Here is a 22,812-nt window from a genome sequence, read left to right as displayed (position 1 = left end):
GTGGGCAAAGGTTGAGGAATCTGAGATATTTGGTGTAATAAGAGTTGGTATTTTTTTATTCCAATAAATTAACGCAAATTGTAAAGTTAAACGGATCTTTGTGCCGATAGATGTGAGAAACAGATGTTTTGTGATGGAAGATTTTGGGAAAAGATGAATTGATGCTAATATTGCGCTAATAAGATGGTTCTCACGTCTCTATTAGTACAAAGATTGATGATTCGTCTGCATGCTTTGGATGAGTAATATTCAACGAACCAAAGAAGATGATTTTTTTTAATACGTTGATAAGTTAATTTAAAATGTTCTAATAATAGCAAGGTTCCACAGAATCACAAAAAAAAAATTCGATTTTAAGCTAAAAATAAAACATAGACTGTAACACAATTATTAGCTTGGGAAACGTAAACTTTGTACTTTTCATTGACATCGTCCGAAGTAAATTGTTTGTAAATATTTATTTCAAATAATTCTTCTATTGCGCTAAGTGAAACCCCATTTTTTTCCCAAGAACTAATTCCCATTTATGGTTGACGTCAATAAAGATGTTCCAAAGAGCGTGATTCCTGTTTGTGTATTATTTGGTTGTTTGAACATTTAATTTGGAATCAGATTTCCTTGAAGGAGATAATCATAAGTAAATTGAGCTTCAAATGAATCATCATCTCGCTATTGTTGAAGTCTTCCATCTTAAATATTTCTTCAAGAATTCCTTTCCGGAGTACAATGGGCCAACACGGCCTGAGTGCTCAGAAGCTTTAGCTTCTCCCACACCATACACATTCCTTTCCGGCCTGATCGTATGAATCTCATTTACGATTCTCGATGCCTTTCAAGGGTTTGTGTAAAACAAAACCAAAATCAGTTGGATGTTAGTGTAATTAATCGCGGTCGAACCGAGTTAAGCGTTGTTGACAACCGTTGCTGGTTAGATAGGGGACCAATGCATGTTTTATTTTCACTTTTTTTTTCATGTAATTTTAATCAATTATTCACAGTGACCACAAAGCTTAATGAAAATCTTACTATAACTAGCAGCGCGAAGTTGCTTGAAGTACACTTCCCAGGCAGCATCCAAAATCTAATCTCGGGGTCAACAGGTGCATACAGCCCTCATCCGAGAGACTGGAATCTGGCATGCAAAGTACTGGAGCGAGTAAAATGGGCATTTAACTTGTTCTATAGATAAAAGTCTGCAGGTGCGCGAGTAACAGAGGGAATGGATGCCCTGGGTTTACATATTCGGAATATATATCGAGCATGCCTAGTAGCATGCTTATATTCCAATTAAATGGCGTGATGTAAAGGAGTTATTCATTCCCAAACCAGGGAAACCCACCTACACAGACGCAAAAAGCTTCCGACCAATCAGTCTAACGACCTTTCTGCTAAAAGGACTAGAAAGACTAGTAGATCGGTTCATAAGGGATACACATATACACATAATCAGTTAGATCCTTCACATGCTAGAGTGGAGAAAAATCCACATATCGGTCGGCCAGAAGTCTATTGAGGCAGGATGTCTCAGAGGTTGCCCAAAGGGGAGGGGTCCTCTCTCCACTGTTCTCAGATTCGCTAAAGCCTGCGAACACCGTAGGCGGGAAGCCATTGAATAGGCAACTTACGGGGATAGTACAATGGGCCTAACAATGGTCTGAGTGCTCGGAGCTGCGGCTTCCCCCAGTAAACTAAACTAACTAGCTAACTAGCTGCAACAACATATGTAATCTGTTCAATCCAACAAACAAAATCATATGCATGGACGGAAAAAACATAAAATCCTGTCACAAACGTATTATCTAGTCTTGAACTTTGATAAGTCGGTCGGTATACAGCCGTTATTACCTTTGTGGTGTCCCTTTTGGATTTTTGCTTTCTTTCTCGTTTTAGGAGTACTAATATTTATAGAGAGAGGTGTAAGGGCGCAGCAGGTCGGGGAGGAATCCCTTTACGGACCCGTAGTTTTGTCGGGCCTCTAATACGCGCTAAATAGATATTTTAGTAAGACAAAAGCGGTCCTTATTAATTACATAAATTGAAGGGATACAGGGCATAGTGCCAAGGAGGGCGATAGAACTTCAACTCTTATGGGATGCAAAAAGTAAAGCAATTCAACCTCAAGTTAAGAAAACTTCTGCTGGAATTGTGAACGATCTAAAACTGGCTCGGGCTAAAGGGGCGATATGTAATACTTCTTAAGAAAAAACGAACCAGCCCATAAGAAAGCCTAAAGTAAAATTTCAAAAGAGCGATTTTATTTTGTTGCATTTTTAACTCCTTCAGATATGATGAAAAAAATTGGAAAAATTCGGCTCTTCGTAGCGTCATGATCTCGATTAACTATCGGCCATGTGATGAGGTACTTTTCGAGGTTTCAATTTTGACACTCTCATTTTTTTGGTACTCTGCGTGTTAAAAGGGAACAAGCGGGTGGGGGATGATAAAAAGAAGGAGACTGTGTGGGTACCTTAACTTCAACAAGGACTAAACTGGAGACATGCACTTGCACATAGTTTAGGTGAAGACATCCTCTTCCACACAAGAGGTATTAATTGGACTCTGTCAATCTAGTAGGGCTTGCAATCTCTATGTTAAAATTTCTATTTCTTCCACAGAAGAAGAAGGTATTGTGATTTTTTTCATGGTCTTTAATTATCCAATTTTTCTTTGTTCAATATTTTTAATTCTAAATCAAATAAACGATAATGGACGACTGACATTGCACTTATTCCCGATAAGGATAAAAGCTAAATGTACCTGAAAGCTTTGTCGATTATTGCCTTTATATTGAATTAAACAAAAAATTATTCCCCGTCAAATATCACATCACCATCTTTTTACTATCTATTTCTATTGATTTATTATGTTTCTCCTTTTTTAACCTGGCATTTTATTTATTATCGTCTATTTTAATCAATAATGAATAAGCCGTGCAAACTGTTTAGAAGCTTCACTAAAATGATTAGGAAAACAAAGTATTTTTAACAATTTGTTGATTAAATATAGACTTTACGTCAAAATTGTTTATTTCTTTTATGGTCTAATATTTTAAATATGAGGTCTAAATCCAGTATTTAAAATTTTATTACTTAAATGGATATGATATGCATCAAGTTTGTCCCCAACTTAACAGGATACAACGATATTTGGGTTTTTCACGCTATCAATATCAGTATCTCAGGTAATCAAGTAAACCCCACACGCTACCGCTACCTGGGGAAGAGTGGTTGAGGAATGCCAAGATAAAAATGCAGCATATGCAATAGATATTTTAGCTTTGTTATCTTAATTCTGTCCATTAAATATGATTTGTTTGCCATTTGATTAGTTTTCGATTGATTTTGATTACTGACGAGTTATCGGCTTTGAGAGATTGATTGGAGGTGCGCAAAAAAAGAGGGTAAATCTAATCTACGATCATTGCGGGTTACGCAAAAATCTAATTTTGGCTTCCTAAGAAGATTTGAAATCGGTTACTAGTTCCAAGTATAAACATTTATAAGCTTCCTTGATTATTGTTAAGAAGTGATTGTGTATGGCCGATTTGACGTTTGTATTGCCTATAGAGGTTGATACTTTGGAGCTATATGTTAACTAAGGTTAGTTTGACTGAATAGATTTATAGACTGAAAAAGGGGTTTGGATATAGGTCGTAGGAGGGAAATTCAATCAAAGGGACTTAGGTCCGACGAGAGGAGCCGTAGTCTTCTCGCAGCCCGGCATAAAAAAGGGGATTATAGGGGGCCTGCAGACCTGTATCATTTTCATCCTGGGCCCATTTTCCTGCATAGTTTTCACTCCGGGCCCAGATTTTTTTTCTATGACCATAAAGGGACTACACAGGCTTTCTACGGGCGTGAAAGGTTTCTCAACACCGTAATGCTACTTCTGTCTGTGGCGACTTTAATCTTCCTATGCTCTCCTGGCCTTCCCTCCTTCCCCAATAACTCGGCCCACCCTTCCCTTCCTCTATCTACTTTTATGTACACCTCTAGTTTAACCTTTCTAGAAACCACTTAGATCGCACTCTTGAGCTTGTCCTCTCTAACCTTCCTGTGCGTTGTCTTTCCCAATCCTTTCATGCTCCGTATTACGTTGCCCCTGATGTCCATCATCCTGCTCTCGAGTTCGATGTTCAGATATCCTGACTCCACTCTCCGGTCGCTTGCAAGCCTACCAAGTTCAACTTTTGTAAGGCGAACTTCGAAGGTCTGAACCCAGCCCTGGCGTCAATCAACTGGGTTCCCCTCTTCTCTTCATTTACGTGTGACCAAGCACTCAACACTTTCTATACCATTTTATCTGATTTTCTTTCTTGTAACGTTCCCTCCTCTCCTAAGTGCTTACGCTCTTACCCTGTCTAGTTCTCCATTGAAGTTCGCAAAAAACTACGTCAAAAAGAGACTGCGACGAAGAAGTTCCTATTTTTTAGAAACGATGCTGACTCAGTTTTTTTCAAATCTCTACGTTTATCGGTCAAATCCTTAATACGTAAGTCCAGAAATGAATATTTGACCAGTGCGGAAGACTCACTAAAGCGCGGAAACCAGAAACCTTTCTGGTCCCACATTCGCAGCACCCGCTGCCCTGCTTAGTTATCCCCTCCATCCATTAAATTATCTGGCTTCTCAGCTAACTCCCCCCACATAGGGCTAATTACAAAGAAACCAGAAACTTAACGTTTCAGGTATAAAAGGTTTTATGTTTCCCTATGTGAGGATCATAACGCAGTTCTCCGTTGATTGATAGCATTGACTCGAGATGTTTAAATCGCTCAGTTCTGTTAGCGGTATTAAATGAGACCTTTCATTTGATACCCCACATGACTATATTCGATGGAAAAACATTTTACATCCCCCCTTTACACGTATGGGGAACCCCCTTTTAAGCTCCACCTAAATTTATGTCACTCACTGTATGCGTGGGATTTCATAGTTTCCATATATCCACCAAATTTCGTTCGGATCGGTTTAGCCGTTTTGGAAAAAAAGTGCATGTGACAGACAGACAGAGAAACAGTGAATCGATTTTAATAAGGTTTTGTTTTTTTGTTTGTGTCCGGATAGCTGAGTGGGTAGAGCACAAGGCTATCGTACGGAAGGTCGCGGTTCAAGTCTCACTGGTGGCAGTGGGATTTGTATCGTGATTTGACGTCGGATACCAGTCGATTCAGCTGTGAATGAGTACCTGAGTCAAATCAAGGTAATAATCTCGAGCGCTTTTGGGTCCTCTCCTGTGGATAATAACGTATTATGACATTTTGATGTTACAGCCCCCAATAGGGGTGGTCATCATTGGCTTTGCAGATGACATCGAAGTGAAAATTAGTGCAGTGCAGTGCAGACAGTGCGAGAATGTTGTCAAATATAGGTAGCCCAAGGCAAATCGCAGGCTTCTTATCTAAAGGGTTGTTAGCTCGATCGTACTTTATGCATTTCCTGTCTGCGCCTTGATATTAGAGAATTTCCGATCGGAAAATAATCAGAGGTCCATACTGATAAAGTGTATTGTGAACATTGTATACCAACCGTACAACATCCGACCAAATAGCATGTGTGCTTGCAGTCATGGCCGCCATCGACACCATGGTGAACTAAAGTGAACGCTTTTATGAAGCAACATATATAACCGTCGGGAATTAGCACAGACTGTATCAATTCTGGAATGACAAAAGAAATGGGACGATTCACTAAGGCAGAATTATCCTGAATGCTCCAAGTGGATGAAGCGATGACATGGAACCTCCTAGGTCACATTTTCACTAGAAAGTATTCTTCGGACTACAGCAAATGTTGTAAGTATGACAGATTTTTGCATCTCATCAACATTTCGTATAGTCCGGCCTTTAGATGGAGGATCCAGACCAAGTGATGTTTTACTGCCCAAGGTTCGCAATGGAGAGGAGGAATCTGAGCGCAGGGGTGAGTCCGGAGAATATAGTTGCGGAGATGCTGAGGTCGAAGAAGAACTGTCTTAGGGTTTCCATCACAATCGTTAAAAATACTGCAAGAGTTGCTGAAGGAAGAAAGAAGGAGGAGAGCAGGAGGACTATGGAGAGATCCGAGATGGTTTTTAGTGGGTTCGAATTCCACACGCATCTGCTTTAACTTTGACGTTTCGCCCGACGGAGTTGGAGCGGACTTGTCTTTCTAAGATTTTCCACATTCGTGTACGAATAAAGTTTATGTAAGTCTCGCAAAAAAATGACAACTCCCACTGTTTGGATTTTGCGGTCGAATTTTTTCTTGCTGTTTTTTAACAGTCGATTATGAAGTTCAAGTCAAGTCTAGTGTGATTAACTTTTTGGTCAATGGTGTAGTCTCACAGTATTACAGTATTACAGTTATTACAGGGATGGTAGCTTGCCATTAAATTATACTTCAACGCGAGATTTTAGTGAAGAATCTTACAGAAGGAGTTATGGCAGTTGGTCTACACGCTAGTGTTTAGTATCGCAGATGCTGTATCCTGACTGGCACTTTCATTATGGTTCCACAAATGTTGCCAATGGTTCCATATATATATATTATATATATATTTTTCAATATTTTTTTTACAACGTGAGCACCCAATTAACCCTAGATTTTCCTTTACCACCATCTCAGATTTCCATCTGACTACTCACAATAGGTATCAATTCAATTTATGGGGCCTCCAAATGGAGATCTTTTCCTGGGATTTCAAATTAAGAAAGATATCGCAAAATTAAACAGCAATCAGGCTGAATACAACACAAAAACAAAATCTGATGCAGGAATCACGTGCTTGGATTTGGGAATACAAAAACCTTTCTTGCCAGTTTCTTTGTAGTAGAACACAACATTGACGTTTTCATCTTAGATTATTTATTATAGATAAAGTCGGAAAACAGTATTAACTAAATTAAAGTTAGAGAGTATTAGAAATAAACGACAACTTTTCCCGGTAATTAATACCCCATCTCAACAATAATAAGATATATTGGAAAAAAATAAGTAGATAAATGCTATCTGCTCATAAGTAATAAATAGCTTGAACATCGTTATTTTCTGTCACGTGAAATCATTATTTTTTCCGACGCGAAGTAGAATTTTAAAAATAAATAAAAGAAAAAAAAATAACTCACCCGCTAATAAATAACGCTGATAAGACAGGTACCCAGCCAGATGTTAATACTTTTTTTGTATATTTGTTCCGATACACTATCGTTACCCACATTGGTAGTAAGCACACGTAAATACCCATTACAATGTATGTAATCCACATCTGTTTTTCTAAATAAGAGGAAAATTAAGTTTTAATATTTGCATCACCTAGTAAGTATTATTGAGAATTAACAATTATTTTCGATATTTTAGATAGAATTAACTTAATCAACTTACCTAAGTTATCGTATAGTATTGATGCAATGAAAGATAGTACACTAAGGGAAACTATATCACCAATAGATGCAGCGAATGGGGTTGCTAAATTGTCAGGGTTCATTTTAAATTTTCTCGATATCAATATCACAGCCACTAATACAAAATCTGTAAAAAAGAGAGGTAAACATTGATGAGTAAAGTTATATTTAGTTATTAAATAAGTAAATAGTTTAATTAGTTCAACGTTTATATCAGAATAATACATTGAGTCTCTAAAGTCGACTTATGCAGAAATATTGTCAAATAATTCGTTCTTCCTTTAAAATAGGTAAGTAAAAATGGTATATGTATCATATATTAACTTACATTTAAAGGCCTTAAAACTTAGAATAATACCGAAATCGTTTTAAAAGTTTTCAAGGCTAAGACAAAATCCAAAAAATAAATATTTCAATCGCGCGGAGATGAAGATCTTACAAACTCGGATGTCAGGATCAAGAGGAAGGAAAATGCACATAGAATGGATGCATGGCTTTTGGGAATTTCCGACCTTCCTTACTAGCTCCTGGCCTAGACATCAGAGCGCATAGTAAGTAAGTAAGTAAGTAAGATAACCCAGGGCACCCTATAGCAATAGTAGGCAAATTTCCAGCTATTTGATTTCCTGAAACATATTTGTTTGGTAATCTTGACTTCATTCATAATCAAAAGTGGCGAATTCTATGGATAAGGATAGCTGGTAACGTACAGTCCTTTAGAGGGAGGTTAACAGATTCTTCAGGAAACACTCGAATGGCATGGTTTAACTTCAATCTTTTTCCACTTTTCCTACTTTACAAAAACATTATTCACAGCATCACATCAAGTCATCCAGAATCCAGACCAGAAAAAGGGTAGTTTTCCCATTGAAACCCATTGGGATACCACTATCGGGTATCAAATTTTCTGTTAAGGGTCTAAAACAACTATTGTGCCCTTGGTATCAAATGAAAAGGCCAAAGGAGAATGTTTTGAAATCGATGTTCCGCTTGGCGTTAGCTTTTAGAATAAGGTCACAGGCGAAAGTTAATAACAAGCAAGTTTTTAGTTCGTGTTGCTTCCTTCGATTATTGTGTATGACTGGGATATCCTGGTGAAACACTGTGATGAAAGTGGAACTGAATCGGTTTTATTAAAAATAAAAACGTGTGAAAAAAATAACTGTAGCAAGTAGACTGTAACGAATAGACTGTGTGGAAAATCCGTACTCTAGAAAAGAAGTCAACAGGAAACAAACAAACAAATGCTGTCGAGTACACGTTGAAATATAGTTCCAGCTCTGCTACTGTATCCTATTCTTACCGGTGACTGCTGCGTGAAGTCAATTTGTGGTAGACAAGGAAGGATGACGCCAGGTACTTTACTAAAATAGAACCTTGTCAGACTAGTCCCCAAGCTTGTGGGTTGGATAATGGATTACCAACAAAATTCAGTGAAAAAAAAATTTTACGGAACCAGGAAAAATGGAGTAGTCGGTTTGACCTGTCACACCCTAAAAAAAGCAGACGGAATTTTTCTTTTATACATCATTTATAATTTTTCATCACTTGCGTTTACATTGGATGAGCATATGGAAGAAAAGGTCTTATATGAAGCTGAGGTTGTCGTAAATTTTACTAGGTTTTGTAATCGTCAAAAAAAGGGAGTGCCTAATTTTTGGAAACCTCTTCTGAGAGTTTTAATGCTTGGGAAACTCAAAAAATATTGACTTAGTTGCAATACGTCCTTATAAGTGATAAATGATGTAGGAGGCACATCCAGAAAGTAGGTGCACTTAATTTGTGTAGGCTTAATAAATATTACAAAAGAAAATGCATGGTTACATTTGTACATATGGACAACATAGTATTCAACATAGTCCTTGATGATGCACGCCTTTGATGCACGTGGTGAGGTTGGGGATCAACTTTTTATGGCTGCCTCGAAAAAACCTCTCGCAGGCTTCTTGGCCCACCGTTCCCCCTCTCCCTTTATATCCTGCGTTGAAAATCTTTTTCCATCCACGTGTATCTTCGAGGGAGTGACCAGATTGTAGGCCCCAGGTTTCAAAATGTCCAACCCAAACGAGTCAAGGAGTTGTTTTGTGGCGTTGGCTGTGCCCGGTCTGGCATTGCGTGCAACAGGTCAACTGTCTTTGTTGGTATGCCCTTCCTGTTACTCTGATTTGACTTTTTCGATTTTTTTAGGGTCTCACAATATCTTGCCGCGCTGATGGTCTCCTCCTAGGCCGGATATTCAATCAAAATCATGCCTTTGTGCTCCCGAAGCACGGTTGCCATGATTTTTTGGCTAATATTGTGACGATTTTTTAGCGAAAGGGGAAAAGATGTGATGCCACTATTGGGACTGTCTTTAGGTTTCAGGTATGAAGTGACCAACCCAAGTTTCATCTACAGTAAGAATGAAGTAGAAAAACCATCGCCTTCGAGTTTGTAGCGCTCCAAAAGCTCTTTAGAGGTCTGCACTCGATTCAACTTGTATTGTTCTTCGAAATCCGAGGGTTTCTGTGATTTTTTCGTACAGCAACGATCTATTGTCTTCATTTTTTTCCAGAAGTTGGCAAATCACAATTTAAGATCTTTCGCTCCTCTGATCATTATGCACGGAATTATGGCCGCTGTACATGTAAGACAGGTTGTCCGACTTGAATAGTTGGACGATTCATAAATCATAAACACTTTTAATCTCTTTAAAAATACCAACTGGAGTTTTTTCCTTCACGACGAGGTAACCGGGGTCGGATTTCACACTTGGTAGTTGGATCGATATTTTTGGTAGTAGATGCTCCAGAGAAAAGAGTTTTCAGCATACAACATACAATGGCTGATTTTGTTGGCAAAGAAGTGTTTTTAAAATTTTGTTTGCAGAATGAAATTACAGCTGATTAGAGAAAGCCCTTCCATAAATCGACTGAATCGCGGAAAAATGTTTATAAGTCCAACAAGGAACAGAACTTACTGATAACTTGGAATGACGCGGATGATGTCAAGGTTTACTGATGAGAAATATGTCAAAAAAATTGAGAATTTGGTACACAATACATCGATATAATTGAATCAGTCAAAATAACTTTGAAGGATCCTTTGGCTTCCAAAAGATACAAATCCCGTTTGGTGCCAAAAGCCCTCAATTTTTTTGAAAGAGTTTCGTAAAAAACTTTGTCAAGAGATGATGAAGACGTCGCATTACTACGGGAGATGGGACTTGTATCTATTTGAGTGTTATTTGGTTTTACGAAAGGAAAACTTGTGGCTTTTGCATCATGACAATACGCCATTTCCGTGAGTTTCGACAAAAATTTCACTCATGTCCTTCTGTAACCGCCTTATTCACTTGACTTAGCTCCGTGTGATTTCTTGGCCAGCCTAAATTCAAAACACTTCTCAGGGACGCCTTGAATCTATTCAAGAAATTTGATGTAGGTAAATCATTGTGTGCTCTTAGGCGGACATTATAACGCAGGGAGATTACTTGGAAGGCAATGAAAGTGATTCGGATTAGCTTCCGAAACGTAGCATTGATAAGTTAAAGCAATATGAAAGCAGGAGTACAAGTGCTTCCACTTAAGTAGATAGCGCGGAAAGTTTACCATTTATGGTATTTTTAGACTTTTATTTCTGAATTCCGAGGAAAAACAACCATTGAACAAGGTCTTGAAACCTCCAGGCGGCGGATTAGGAGACATCTTTGAAGCAGAGTGTGCGGGAACTCCCCGCTCCGTACCTAACCATATGACGTTAAATATTTTCGGTACCACTTAAGATGATCTAAAGATAGCCACTTCACACATTTGGTACTGATGATAGTGTACGTAAAAAGGGCGAACTAGAAAAATCGAAAATTCCGGACATTTTTTAGATCAATCCCTGTCAATCTTTCGTGCGTATGGCGTTTTAATCGAAGAAATCGGTCTACCACTTGGGGGTTTGTTTTTTGTCGACCCCTCAGCAGATAAGAAGATACGCCAGATCAACGTTAATGATCTGACTGCTGGCCGCGGAGTTGAATTGAGTTTGAGTTAAGCAACATCTTTGATTTGCGAACTCCTCGTGCTTCTCTTTATTCTCGCAAGAAACATTCTACCTTTTTATGGCTTGAGGAAGAGTTGGAATCCCAAAGGCCGCGTCTTATATTGACCTGAGGAAGAAGAACCAGCGATTGAGGAGGTGATCCGTTATAGATTTCGTCTCTCGATCACGATACTTGGATCTCGACAGTTCAACGTGCAGTAACGTAATTCATCATATGTATCACATCTTCTCAATTTCGTGTCACTTGGTAGTTTCTAAGAAAAGTGCGTGTGACAGACAGATAGATAGACGGAGAGCCAGACAGTATAAGGACCTAGATGAGATTACTTCTAAGGCGGAAATCTGCACTGCCTTAGCAGGGCGGTTTAAGCTGAATGGCTTGCAGGAGGCATCTATTGTAAGCCTCAGAAAGGCGTATGGATGCAAACAGGCGGCGATTGGCTACTAGCAGAAGCAGCGCGTAAGCTGCTAGATGCCGGGAAAGTGGGTATTGAGTGGGTAGTCTGTCGGTTTAAAAAGCAAATCTCATGAAAGCGATACTGCACATTTGGCGAGAGCATGCACAAGTGCGGTTGATTGGCCTGACTGATGCAGACGTTGTGGGGAAACTGGTCGCATTGCCCGGAAATATATTAAACCCAAATGCGTGTAGCGCGATGAAAAGGAGTGTCTACAGCGGGCGGAGAACGTCAGGTTGACGAGCAAACATTCTTAGATGTATGGTTGGACCAGGATACTATACCAGGCACACCTTCGGAGAAAGCCCTCAATATCACGGAATATATTGCGACATCATGTGACTTATCGATACTGAGACGTTATATTTTCGTCTGTAGAAAGCCCAACTGCTGGTGGAATAGTGAATTGTGTGATCTTCGGCCGGCGTGTCATCGGGTCAGACGAGCGATCTACAGCAATGGCCGTTGAGCCGAGAACGAGACACATTTGTGGAGTTATTTGAAGCATAAATTTGGTAAGCCTTCCGATGAGCCATCTTCGTATAGACCAATATGTCTATTGAACAAAATGGAGAAAATGTTCGAGCGAATAATCTACAACAGATTGCTCCCGAGTTTGGGAGTCTTATCAGACCAACAATTCGGCTTCTGCACGCCAGATCAATCGCCGATGCCATCAAACTGGTCACTGGCTTGTCTAAAAATCCTTATCCTTGACGTGCAAAATTTGTTCAACTCCTCTAGTTGGAACCTTATAAGGAGGTCTTTGTCGGCGATTGAAGTACTCAGTTACATGTCGACAGCTATTTAACAGGTAGAATATGATACATACACTGGAACCAAAGAATACATTGTCTCCGCGGGTGGTCCGAAGGGCTCTGTTCTAGGACCGCTATTGTGGAATTTCATGTATGTATAACGACGTCCTCAACATCCCAGTTGCTAGCGCGGTCACAATAGTGGATTAAGCCGATGACATAGCAGTGATTGTTGTTCCAAAATATCTTGTGGATATGGAATAATATCCATCTGAAGCAATCACTGCAATAAAGAAGTGGCTGAAAGATGCAGGTCTTGCACTCACAGAGAATAAAACAGAGGCAGCGCTTATCACGAAGCGGCGTAAGCAAACCACTGCTTGTATCAGAATGGGGAAGCATACCTTCGAATGATGATAGATGGGACGCTGAATTTAAAGCAGGACTTACAACACTTACAACATGTCTGCACCAAGGCGTCCAAATGTAGCGTCATCCTGGCAAGGATTATGCCAAATATTGGGGGCTCGCTGCTTATAGCTAGAGTGGTGAGTTCTATACAGGTCTACGCAGAGTTAATTTGGGGAAACTGCAACTTATATCGTATGTATGCTGGGTGCGGTTTATAAAAAGACGGGTTGATAGTGTGCTGTGATTTTAGAACCATCTCAGATGAAGTGACCTACGCGGTAGCTGGAATAATGCCAATCAACATCTATGTGGACCTGATTCTTCCTCTGATTGGCATGTGAGAATCGCAGAAAGGGAGGAATCGTTAAGCAGGTGGCAACTACGGTAACAACAGGGAGGAAAGGGTCAATGGACCTGCAGACTGATTCCCAGTATTGAGGTGTGGATGCAAAGAACGCGTGGTCAGATAAAGTATGATCTCACGCGACATGGAGGATACCGTAAATACCTCTATAGGTTTAAACTGGACAGCTCTCCCAACTGTCCCAGCTGCGACGGTATTCCGGAGGACCCGGAGCATGTTTTCTTTCATTGTCCTAGATTCGCAGAGGAAAGCAAGGGTTTAGAGGATATATTGGGAGGAGTTGTAGCACCGGAAAATATAATTGAAGAGGTGAACTGCAATGCAGTCAATGACATGGTGGAGCGGACTTGGTGCAGATTGAGAGTCGCAGGGGAGGTGAAAAAGGCATAGTTGTGAATGCAATCGATGGGCGAAGGGAGGGGCTAGAGATGTGTCCACCCCGCGACGAAATACTTTGCAGTCCTTCTGCGATAGAGAGGACAGGAGTTAGGGGGTGGTTTTAGTGGGTGAAAATTTGGTTTCAACAAAATTTTAAAAATGAAACGGTGATCAAAAGCCGATTCAGCAAACGCACTTCCCTCACATCGCCCGTATCTATAGAAAATAAATATCTTACTAATGAAGAAGATGACGTCATTGTTTTATCTTTCTAATTATCTTGATCGCTAGAGACACCGGAATATACATTTTGTGCTAATCTTACTTTTTTGTTTTTATTTATCGCCTACCTGATTCCCTCTATCTTTTGTTCTTAATACAAAGTAACTTGGTCAAGGTCTATGACTTGGAGGGTGAACGAGCATTTGTTTGTCAAATGCAACTTGAAAGATACTCAGCAAAATTTTTTTCTATTAAAATTTTACTTTAGACAAGACCGAGGCATGAGTTTTTAGGATAAATGGGGAAATGTAAACTTAAAAACAAACAATTAAACGTCTGTACAGTTGCGATGTTATTTTTTACTCACCTAATTTTCTGTTTGATAAAAAACAATGGTGAAAAAAATTTGTCGTCTGGATGCAGCCAATATTTCAAGATAAGCTCTGCTAATCTTTATTAAGGTTTGAAGTCTATGTTATTTAATTTGAAGTCTAGTAAAGCGTAATTTTCTGTTAATTACAGCAGTAAAAGTGTGCCATGATGGAAGTTAAACCACTTAACTAACAAAATACGCCTTTAAGATCAACGGAAAAAATCAGATACAACAGAATGAAAGATTACTACAATGGAAGATGACCATAAAAACATAAATGCTATCAAAATATATTTTTCAGAAGGTTAAAGGAATGCAGCGATGAATAAGCTGGACTACAAAATAATTATTTTATAATATTTTGAGGCTTTGGAAGATAATAGACGGAAGTTATGTCAATTTATTGGTGAATTGTTGATTCGCTTGAATGGAAGTAAGGTTTTCAGGTGTAAACATATGACACAGTTACATTTTGTGATTATTATGCGATTTTCTGGAGAAACTCCTTTGATAAGGTATTCATTTACAGGTAAATTCCACGAAAGCGGATTATTCAATGGGCTTTTTATAACGTATCTAAAGCTGTTGATTACACATTGTTGATACGGGATTTTTCTAGTAACCACTTTTAAGATTATATCGCATATAAATGATTTATTTATTTGAATAAATTAATCACTCATTCGGTTTAATCAATCACCGAATGATTTAATGCCTGCTATTTTGAGGGATCACGACAATATTGGCATTTCCTGCGATTTTTCATTCCGACATTTCAAAAATTATGATAATAAGGTAGGTAAGGTACTACTCCCAAGAAGAGGGAGCGTGACAATACTATGTGGTGAATACCCGGATTATAGTTGAAGTGCCAGGATAGTTAGATGCATTTGCGAGTCATTAACATAGGACAGATGGTGAATATCTGATAATATAAGACAAGAGATAGATCAGAAATGAACATGTTAAATAAGGGAGGTCCTAAGTGAGTGCCTTGAAACTTGAAAAACTTGTTTCGATCAAGAAGATAGGATTGAAATCAATTGTGTAAGGACTCCGAAATTAGGTAATTTGCACAATAGAACTTAATGATTGTTACCAAAACCCATATAGATCCCGTCAATTAGGTTTCATTTTGCAATTCGTAGAGGACATTAGAAACTGGTAAATAAGATAGTGGATTTCCTTTTTCGAAGCGCATTTTGTTGTTTATTGAGAAGTGGGTCGATGGCAAGGGAGAGTTTATCACAGGCTAGTTCTTCGAAGAGTTTAGGGATTGTTGACAAAATAGCAATGTCTCGGTGATATTCGACTAACCCTCTGTCAACTCTGTATGTCACAATTTTTATGAATAGGCTGCTAAGATAACAAGATTTCCACGAGGGAAGATGCCGGCTGCGAACGGTTTGTTAAAAATCATATAAAGAGGAGTTGTCAATTGATTTATGCACTGCATTAAATAATAAGGAGGAACTAAGTCGGGGCCGGCAACTTTCTTGACGTGGAGTTCATAAATAGCTTTGTGGGTCTCCTCATGGACGAAAAATGTTCCATTAATAAAGGATTTTGGGATTGTTTCAGCAGACGGGATTGACGACGGGATAAGCGTTGGGCTGAATATATTTTAAAAGTGTTTAATAAATAAATCACATTTTTCCTGTGAGCAAGAAGAAATTGTGGCCGCCCTGAACATGGAAGTAGGGAAACCATAAGCAAAGTTTCAGACAATTTTAGAGCTACAACCGGCTGCTCCTTGTAGCGGGGTCCTTCTAAAGATGCAGGAGATGTAACATTATCAAGGAAGGGAACTACCCATGGCTACCAGGCCATAGTATTCACAGTGTTCACGGACCATAAGCCTATCACGTATGCTTTAAAACAAAAGCCCGACAAAGCGTCCCCTCGTCGGCTTCGACACCTGAGCCTTATAAGCCAGTTCACGTCCGACATACAGCACGTGTCCGGCAAGGACAACATAGTTGCTGACGCTTTGTCACGTGTCTTCGAGGTAAAAATCCCCGCCTCACTCGACTTCTCTGCTATCGCCAAGGCGCAGGACGATGACGCAGTGCTTCAGAGCTTCAAATCCAACCCCAAATACAAATTTCGGGAGTTGCCCATCTTCGGCTCGAACCTCTCTCACTGCTGCGAGTACTCAGAAAAGGGACACCGGCCATATATTCTGGCCACCTTTCGCAAAGAAGTGCTCCACGCAGTTCACGACTTAGCGCATCCAGGTATGAGGACCACAAATCGGCTAGCCACCGAAAAATACTTCTGACCTTCCATGAATACGGACGTCAACTCCTGGGCCAGAGAGTGCATTGCATGACAGAAGGGTAAAGTCACCAGGCATGTAAGAAAAGAAGTGGGCTCGTTCTCACGCACTACCAGGCGATTCCACACAATACACCTCGACATCGTAGGTTCTTTGCGCGACTCGCACGGTTTCAAGTATTGCCTCACAATCATCGACAGGTTTACGCCGTGGCCTGAAGCAATACCTCTGAAGGACAATTCGGCGCAATCTTGTGCCGAAGCCTTCAATCGAGAGTGGATCCCTCGCTTTGGTATCTCTGCAGTGATTATCACTGATCAGGGAATGCAATTTGAATCCAGCCTTTTTTCGAAGTTAGGTAAATTCCTGGGATTCAAACGCCAGCGGACTACTGCATACCACTCGCATCAACATTGTCTTTTTCCAATTTTATCTACATTGTCTTTTTTCAGTTAATTCAACGTTATTATTGTTAATTAAAAAGATGAAATAAAATGTTTTAATTAATGTTGTAAGGAACAACTGCATCTGATATCTTAAGAAATTTGGTGAAGCGGGACAATGGTTTTATGGCGTTTTCTAGACGCCAGAAAGGAATCGCAAAGAAAACGTCAATAAACTCCGTGGACTTGGAAGGCTTAAATGGACCACACTTCTTGAACACTGCTGTCACATCGAAACATGGACCTTGGCCAAATGGCTGTGGATTTGTAGAAGGAGGCAAGTAGAGTTGGATTGAAAATTAATGTCAATAAAACGAAGTTATCAGGCTGATCCTTCCTTCTACATTTATGGGTAGATCATTGAAGCATCGAGTCATTTGTCTAGTTTGGTAGCGATGTTTGTGCTGACGATTGCCTCGACCTCGATGTTAGTCGAATCACTAACAGGGTTATATCCGCAACTACGTCATCATCATGTTGAGACAATTCCATGCTTATGCTCTTCCGGTGCTGCTATATATGTAGGAGAGCAGATGGAAGGCGGTGACCAATGTTACTCGAATGTTGTAAGTCTTAGTTAGCATTTGTCTCCCCCGCATCTCCCGGCCACTCTGGCTTGGCAAAAAGTTTCGTCGATGCACGAAGTAGATACCAGTGGAATTGTTTATGAGAACGCGGAACTGACAGTATTAAGGTCACACAATTGAATCCTAGTGTGGCTGACATGTGGGCCGTCCTAAGAGCACGTGATGCAGAACAGAGTTCTTGTAAAGACTTGAAAGAACATAAGATATATGTTAGTGAACCCGCAGCGATGGTGTGTAGGAGTGATAGACGTTCTATGCCCTATATAAACGACAACATTCACCATATATAAGGATTGAAGAATAGTGAAGCTTTTCATAATTACTTGCCTAGGATCTACATTTCATAGAGAAGTCCCCATTAATGATTCGGTGAAGCTCAGTCGATGGTCAGCAATATGTAATGCAATGGTTGTAACCAAGTGAAATAGAAGTCATCGACGCTTGCTCATTTAGAGCCGTACGAAAAAGTAGGCTATTGATAGGTAGCAGTTCCACGATTCGGGGTTATGGATCAATTTGAAAATATAAAACGAAATAACGTGATCTTATCGGTTATAGTAGTCAACCCTTCCACTGCGGGATGGATGCTGAATTTTAATCTTGAAGGGCGGTAGCCAGAATTGCATTCGCTTTGCTTAATTTTTGGTGTAATTTACCTCTCCAGAGATTATATATTGAAATAAGGGAAGGACATAGAACGTGGTCGATGAGAGCTTCTATCAAAGGGCGCAACTGCATCGCATATCACATGGTGTGTAATCCAATGAATGATGTGGATGAAGTCATTCAAAATTTAAGCTATTGAGATGTGGCTTCAAAGTACCCTTAATGTTGTTAGAATTTTTGTTCTATTGTAATAAAATATGGTTTCAGTTCCATTTTGCTAGTTACCTTGGATCAATTAGGGGTATATTTCACCCTGATTACTTTAAGCATGGATATGGAACAACCATTGATTATCGTCGAATATAAGCGATATAAAATGATAAACTTAAAATAGAAGTAACAAAAAATTAAAGTTTTCAATTACTTACCTAAAACAAAACACGACAATGTCGCGGTAAACATACTGGACGAAATTAATAGCATTATAGTTTCAAGTTTGAATTCTCCATTCATTAAACCACCAACAACAACAGCAAAATTTGCTACAATAAATGATGCAACTATTGCCTGTACTTGTACTAATGATATATTTCCAACTATCATTTTGATTATTTCACGCGGCGACGTCATATTTCCCAAATTTGCTTGTGTTGATAGACGTGAAGCCAGGCACATATCCAAATTTCCTTTTAAACCAAGTAATGCAGGCACTAAAATAAATAGTTCACTAACTGATTGGAATACTGTCCATTTCTGAAATGAAAATCAATGAAAAATTTATGGTTAGTTTATGTTGAAAAATATCATTCGCTCTTTTATTTATTTACTAGTTTTATTTTTATAATAGTTTTACTATTCTTAAGTAAATTTGATAAATTAAAACTTTATTGCATATCTTCATTCTTCTTAGTTCAGATTTCAAAATCTAAAGACACTGACTTTGAAAATGCCGAGTATTCCACAAAATAAAACAATTTTCGTACTTAATCAGGGAAACTAATTTGTTGTTTGATTTAATATTTTTGTAAGAAAATTAAGCAATGATTTAACTCGGGCGCTCATTCCCTGATATTCAACATCCAGCCTCGATACAAATTCCTCTACCCCCAGCCAGATTTGAACCGAGACATTCCATTGCGAAAATCTAGTGCAACCATCAATCAACCCCCCGATTAAATGTTGTGGTCTAAGTACAATTTTCTTTAAGAATAATTAGATTAACGCCTCAAGGAAATGGTTTGTAAAATTTAGTATTGACATTTCTTATATCTTTGTTGGTTACTCATGTATATCGTGTAACCATGGGAGAATTTCAAGTGCGAAAATACTTAGCCTAAGCTTATTAGGTTTAGCACTTTTTGTTAGCATAATCTGGTTGAGTATAAACATACGAGCATACATAGTAGTAACAAACAAAAGTGTTAATTATTTTCACTGGACAATGAAATTAGAGCAATTTACCAAAGCTAAACATGATTTCTCTATTTTGTTATTTTGTTTTCATGTATATGATTTTCACGTGAAATATTTTGTAGGCATGTAAACAATTTCTGAAAAAATTAGGTTTGAAATGAGGAAGACATTATAGTACTTTTTTACGTCATAACATATTCAACAATTTTCGGTCAATGAATTTAAACGAGGTATTATTTTTGGGAAATATGTACGCGTTTCAAGTTTGAGGCCTTTGTACTTAAGGTTACTTATGATAAAATTATGCTTCAAGCAGAAGCTGATGGGATGGGGTATTATAATACAATATAAATTCTGCCTACCAGACAGACAAAGATGGTTTTCTAGATAAAAATTAGATAATTGTTCCATCTACAGCGCTAAGGGATAAATAGTGTAATTACACGGTATAACATTTTGCATGATTAGCTTCCGTGGCTGTGTATTTCAACCCCTTTTTAAAATTTATTATGACCAATTTTTCGCGGATTTATGGTACTCTGTGTGCTATTTGTAAGGAGCCGCAATCTATTCGCTCAACATTTTTAGACTGCGATGGATACCGTGGTACCAAATGTTTGGGAATTCCCTCAGCGTTCATAGAAATTCGCGCAAAATTTTCACCGAACGTTACCTATCGTTGTGACGCTTGCTGCGGTAAAACGCTATCTGTACCAATTCAACTGCTGCATCAATACACGTCGACTTTAGTGTCGATTCAACATGCTGTTTAAAAATCACCGTTAATTGTGATCCCTCAAGTTGCTGCTTCATCGAGCACCAACGTAGCCCCAGCTCCTGAGACGCCGCTGACTGGCTCTATGCATCATCGACGCCCGCCACCGCTGAACCGCAGGCCCTTCCGACCTCATGTCGCCCGAGCGGGCCCCAATTGAACGTCGCCTCGCCGCCGAAATAGATGTTTTTGTCGAAGCTATCGGTACTCCACCACGTCCGACGAAATCCTGGCCTATATGAGAAGGAAAGCCAACTCAACTTTGTCACCTCTCTCATGTGTGAAGCTGACGAAGGATAGCTCTCCTGACCGAGTGATAGTTTCCTTCTAAGTGACATATCAACTTCGATGCTATCGCCCAATCTCCCTTTTGACTTCGTCAAGCCTTGTCAGAGGACTAAGCTTAGTGAAAATTTCCGGTCCGCCCGTCTGCCTCGCCGATCTTAAATGATTTCGAAAACTTTTCACTCTTTTATCAAAATTTAAGGGGTCTAAGGACCAAGCTGTCGGATTTCAAACTGTCTGCCTTAGCATTTCAACATTATGTCATCTGCCTCCTGCCCTGTACGAGGATTTTTTTCGACAGATTATCGGGGGTCCTAATCGTTCTGTTTTCCTCACTTCCTTTCATCCTCTGTGGCGACTTTAATCTCCCCATGCTATCCTGGCTTTCCCTTCATCCACCTCTCCCTTCCTATATCCACTTTCATGTACACCATCCAGTTTAACCTTTCTAGAAACCACTCAGATCGCACTCTTGACCTTGCCCTCCCTAATCTCCCTGCGCGTTGTCTTTCCCAATCCCTTCATGCACCAACTTACGTTGCCCCTGGTGCCCATTATCCTGCTCTCGAATTCGATGCTCAGATATTCCGACTCCACTCTCCTTTTGCTCGTAAGCTTACCAGGTTCAACTTTCCTAAGGCCAACTTCGAAGGTTTGAACTCAGCCCTGGAGGCAATCAACTGGGCTCCCCTCCTCTCTCCATTTATGTGTGACCAAAGACTGAACACCTACTATACCATTTTATCTGATCTTCTTCCTTGTTCGCCCCCTCCTTTCCTAAATGCGTACGCTCTTACCCTGTCTGGTTCACCATTGAAGTTCGCAAAAAAATACGTAAAAAACACACTGCGAGGAAAAAGTGTCCATCTGTCTGTGTGTCTGTCACAGTCGATTTATTCGGAAACGGCTGGACCGATTGTCACGAAACTTGGTGGGAGCATGTGACCTGTTGTTCCCCTTACATACAGCATACCCCATACATGTGAATGGAGGGTGCAAAATTTTTTTTCATAAAATGCGGCCATGTGGGGTATCAAATGAAAGGGCTCAATTAGTACTTTTCTAAACTGGTTCCATATTTGATATCGGGTGAAACATAGGGGAGGGGCGGCTCAAAATATGACCCCCAAAAAGTGTAACAGGTCTCGTTCTCAGAACCTATTCAACCGAAAAATCTAAAAAAATTACAGTGTTTGATCTCTATGAAATCTAGGCCTCGAAATACATCCGGTTCCGATATTTGCAAAAATAAAGTTAATAATAGTATATTTCTACTTTTTAGAAATTTACCCGGCAACCCCCCTTATGTTCATCCCAAGTATGGGAGTAAGGGTATGGTGCAAGTATGCCATAGAGTCGACTATAGTGCGAAAAAGTATTGGTAGGGAAACCAACTCGCTCCAGTAAATCGGATTGTTTTCTACTCACTTGACCCCCACCAGTTTACATAAGGAGAGCACTAAAAGGAGCTCTCGATTTTAGAGATACATACGAGCTGCGAGCATCGAGTAAAGTGCTTATTTTCTGATAGACCTCGCCATTTTATTATAGATTTCGACCGTTCCATGAAGTATTATTTCAATCTTAATCTGGATCTTAATTTCTTGTTGGAAAACTTACTAGAAAGAGAAGGACTCTGAGAATCCCATTATTTTGTCCATATCAATCTTACAGTTCTTACCAATACTGTCACTAATCTCATGAGAAAGTGTAATTCTTCAATATCTTTGACGCCATCAGTGACGAACGAGGACTGTTTGCGAATCATATTCTGCTCAAATTTTGTTTAAGAATCGATGGATTCCTAAGTCCGCCATTCACTTAATGGAGGAGCGGACCAGTTGGAAAGCAACATGCTTTCTCAGTTGTGGTCCACGGAACCCTCATCCTTGGACAAGTACCCAAGCTGTAAAATATATGACTTGCGGTTTCGTCCAGGACAGCGGCAACACATCAGACGCTGTCTCATCTCTGCCTTGGGAGCAGCGCTCCCTTATAATAATCAAAAACACGACATGTGTATGAATTATAATGAACTCAAAGCAACT

General features: G+C 39.5%; 1 protein-coding gene across 3 annotated transcripts in view; it reads right to left on the bottom strand.

Annotated features, from left to right (window-relative positions):
- The window catches only part of LOC119656681 (solute carrier family 41 member 1), a 193,580-nt gene that overhangs the window by 1,468 nt on the left and 169,300 nt on the right, over window positions 1-22,812 (bottom strand). For all 3 annotated transcript variants that reach the window (XM_038063165.1, XM_038063166.1, XM_038063164.1), the window contains 3 exons: window positions 18,720-19,044; window positions 7,362-7,508; window positions 7,106-7,253 (listed from right to left, as the gene is read on the bottom strand). In XM_038063165.1, coding sequence (XP_037919093.1) covers window positions 7,106-7,253; window positions 7,362-7,508; window positions 18,720-19,044 — 620 coding nt within the window. The remainder of the gene's footprint in view (window positions 1-7,105; window positions 7,254-7,361; window positions 7,509-18,719; window positions 19,045-22,812) is intronic.

This window comes from Hermetia illucens, chromosome 5 (genome assembly GCF_905115235.1).
Source record: "Hermetia illucens chromosome 5, iHerIll2.2.curated.20191125, whole genome shotgun sequence".
Taxonomy (NCBI): Eukaryota; Metazoa; Arthropoda; class Insecta; order Diptera; family Stratiomyidae; genus Hermetia; species Hermetia illucens.
Note: the sequence above shows the minus strand (reverse complement) of the source record. Positions and strands in the feature narration are given on the sequence as shown.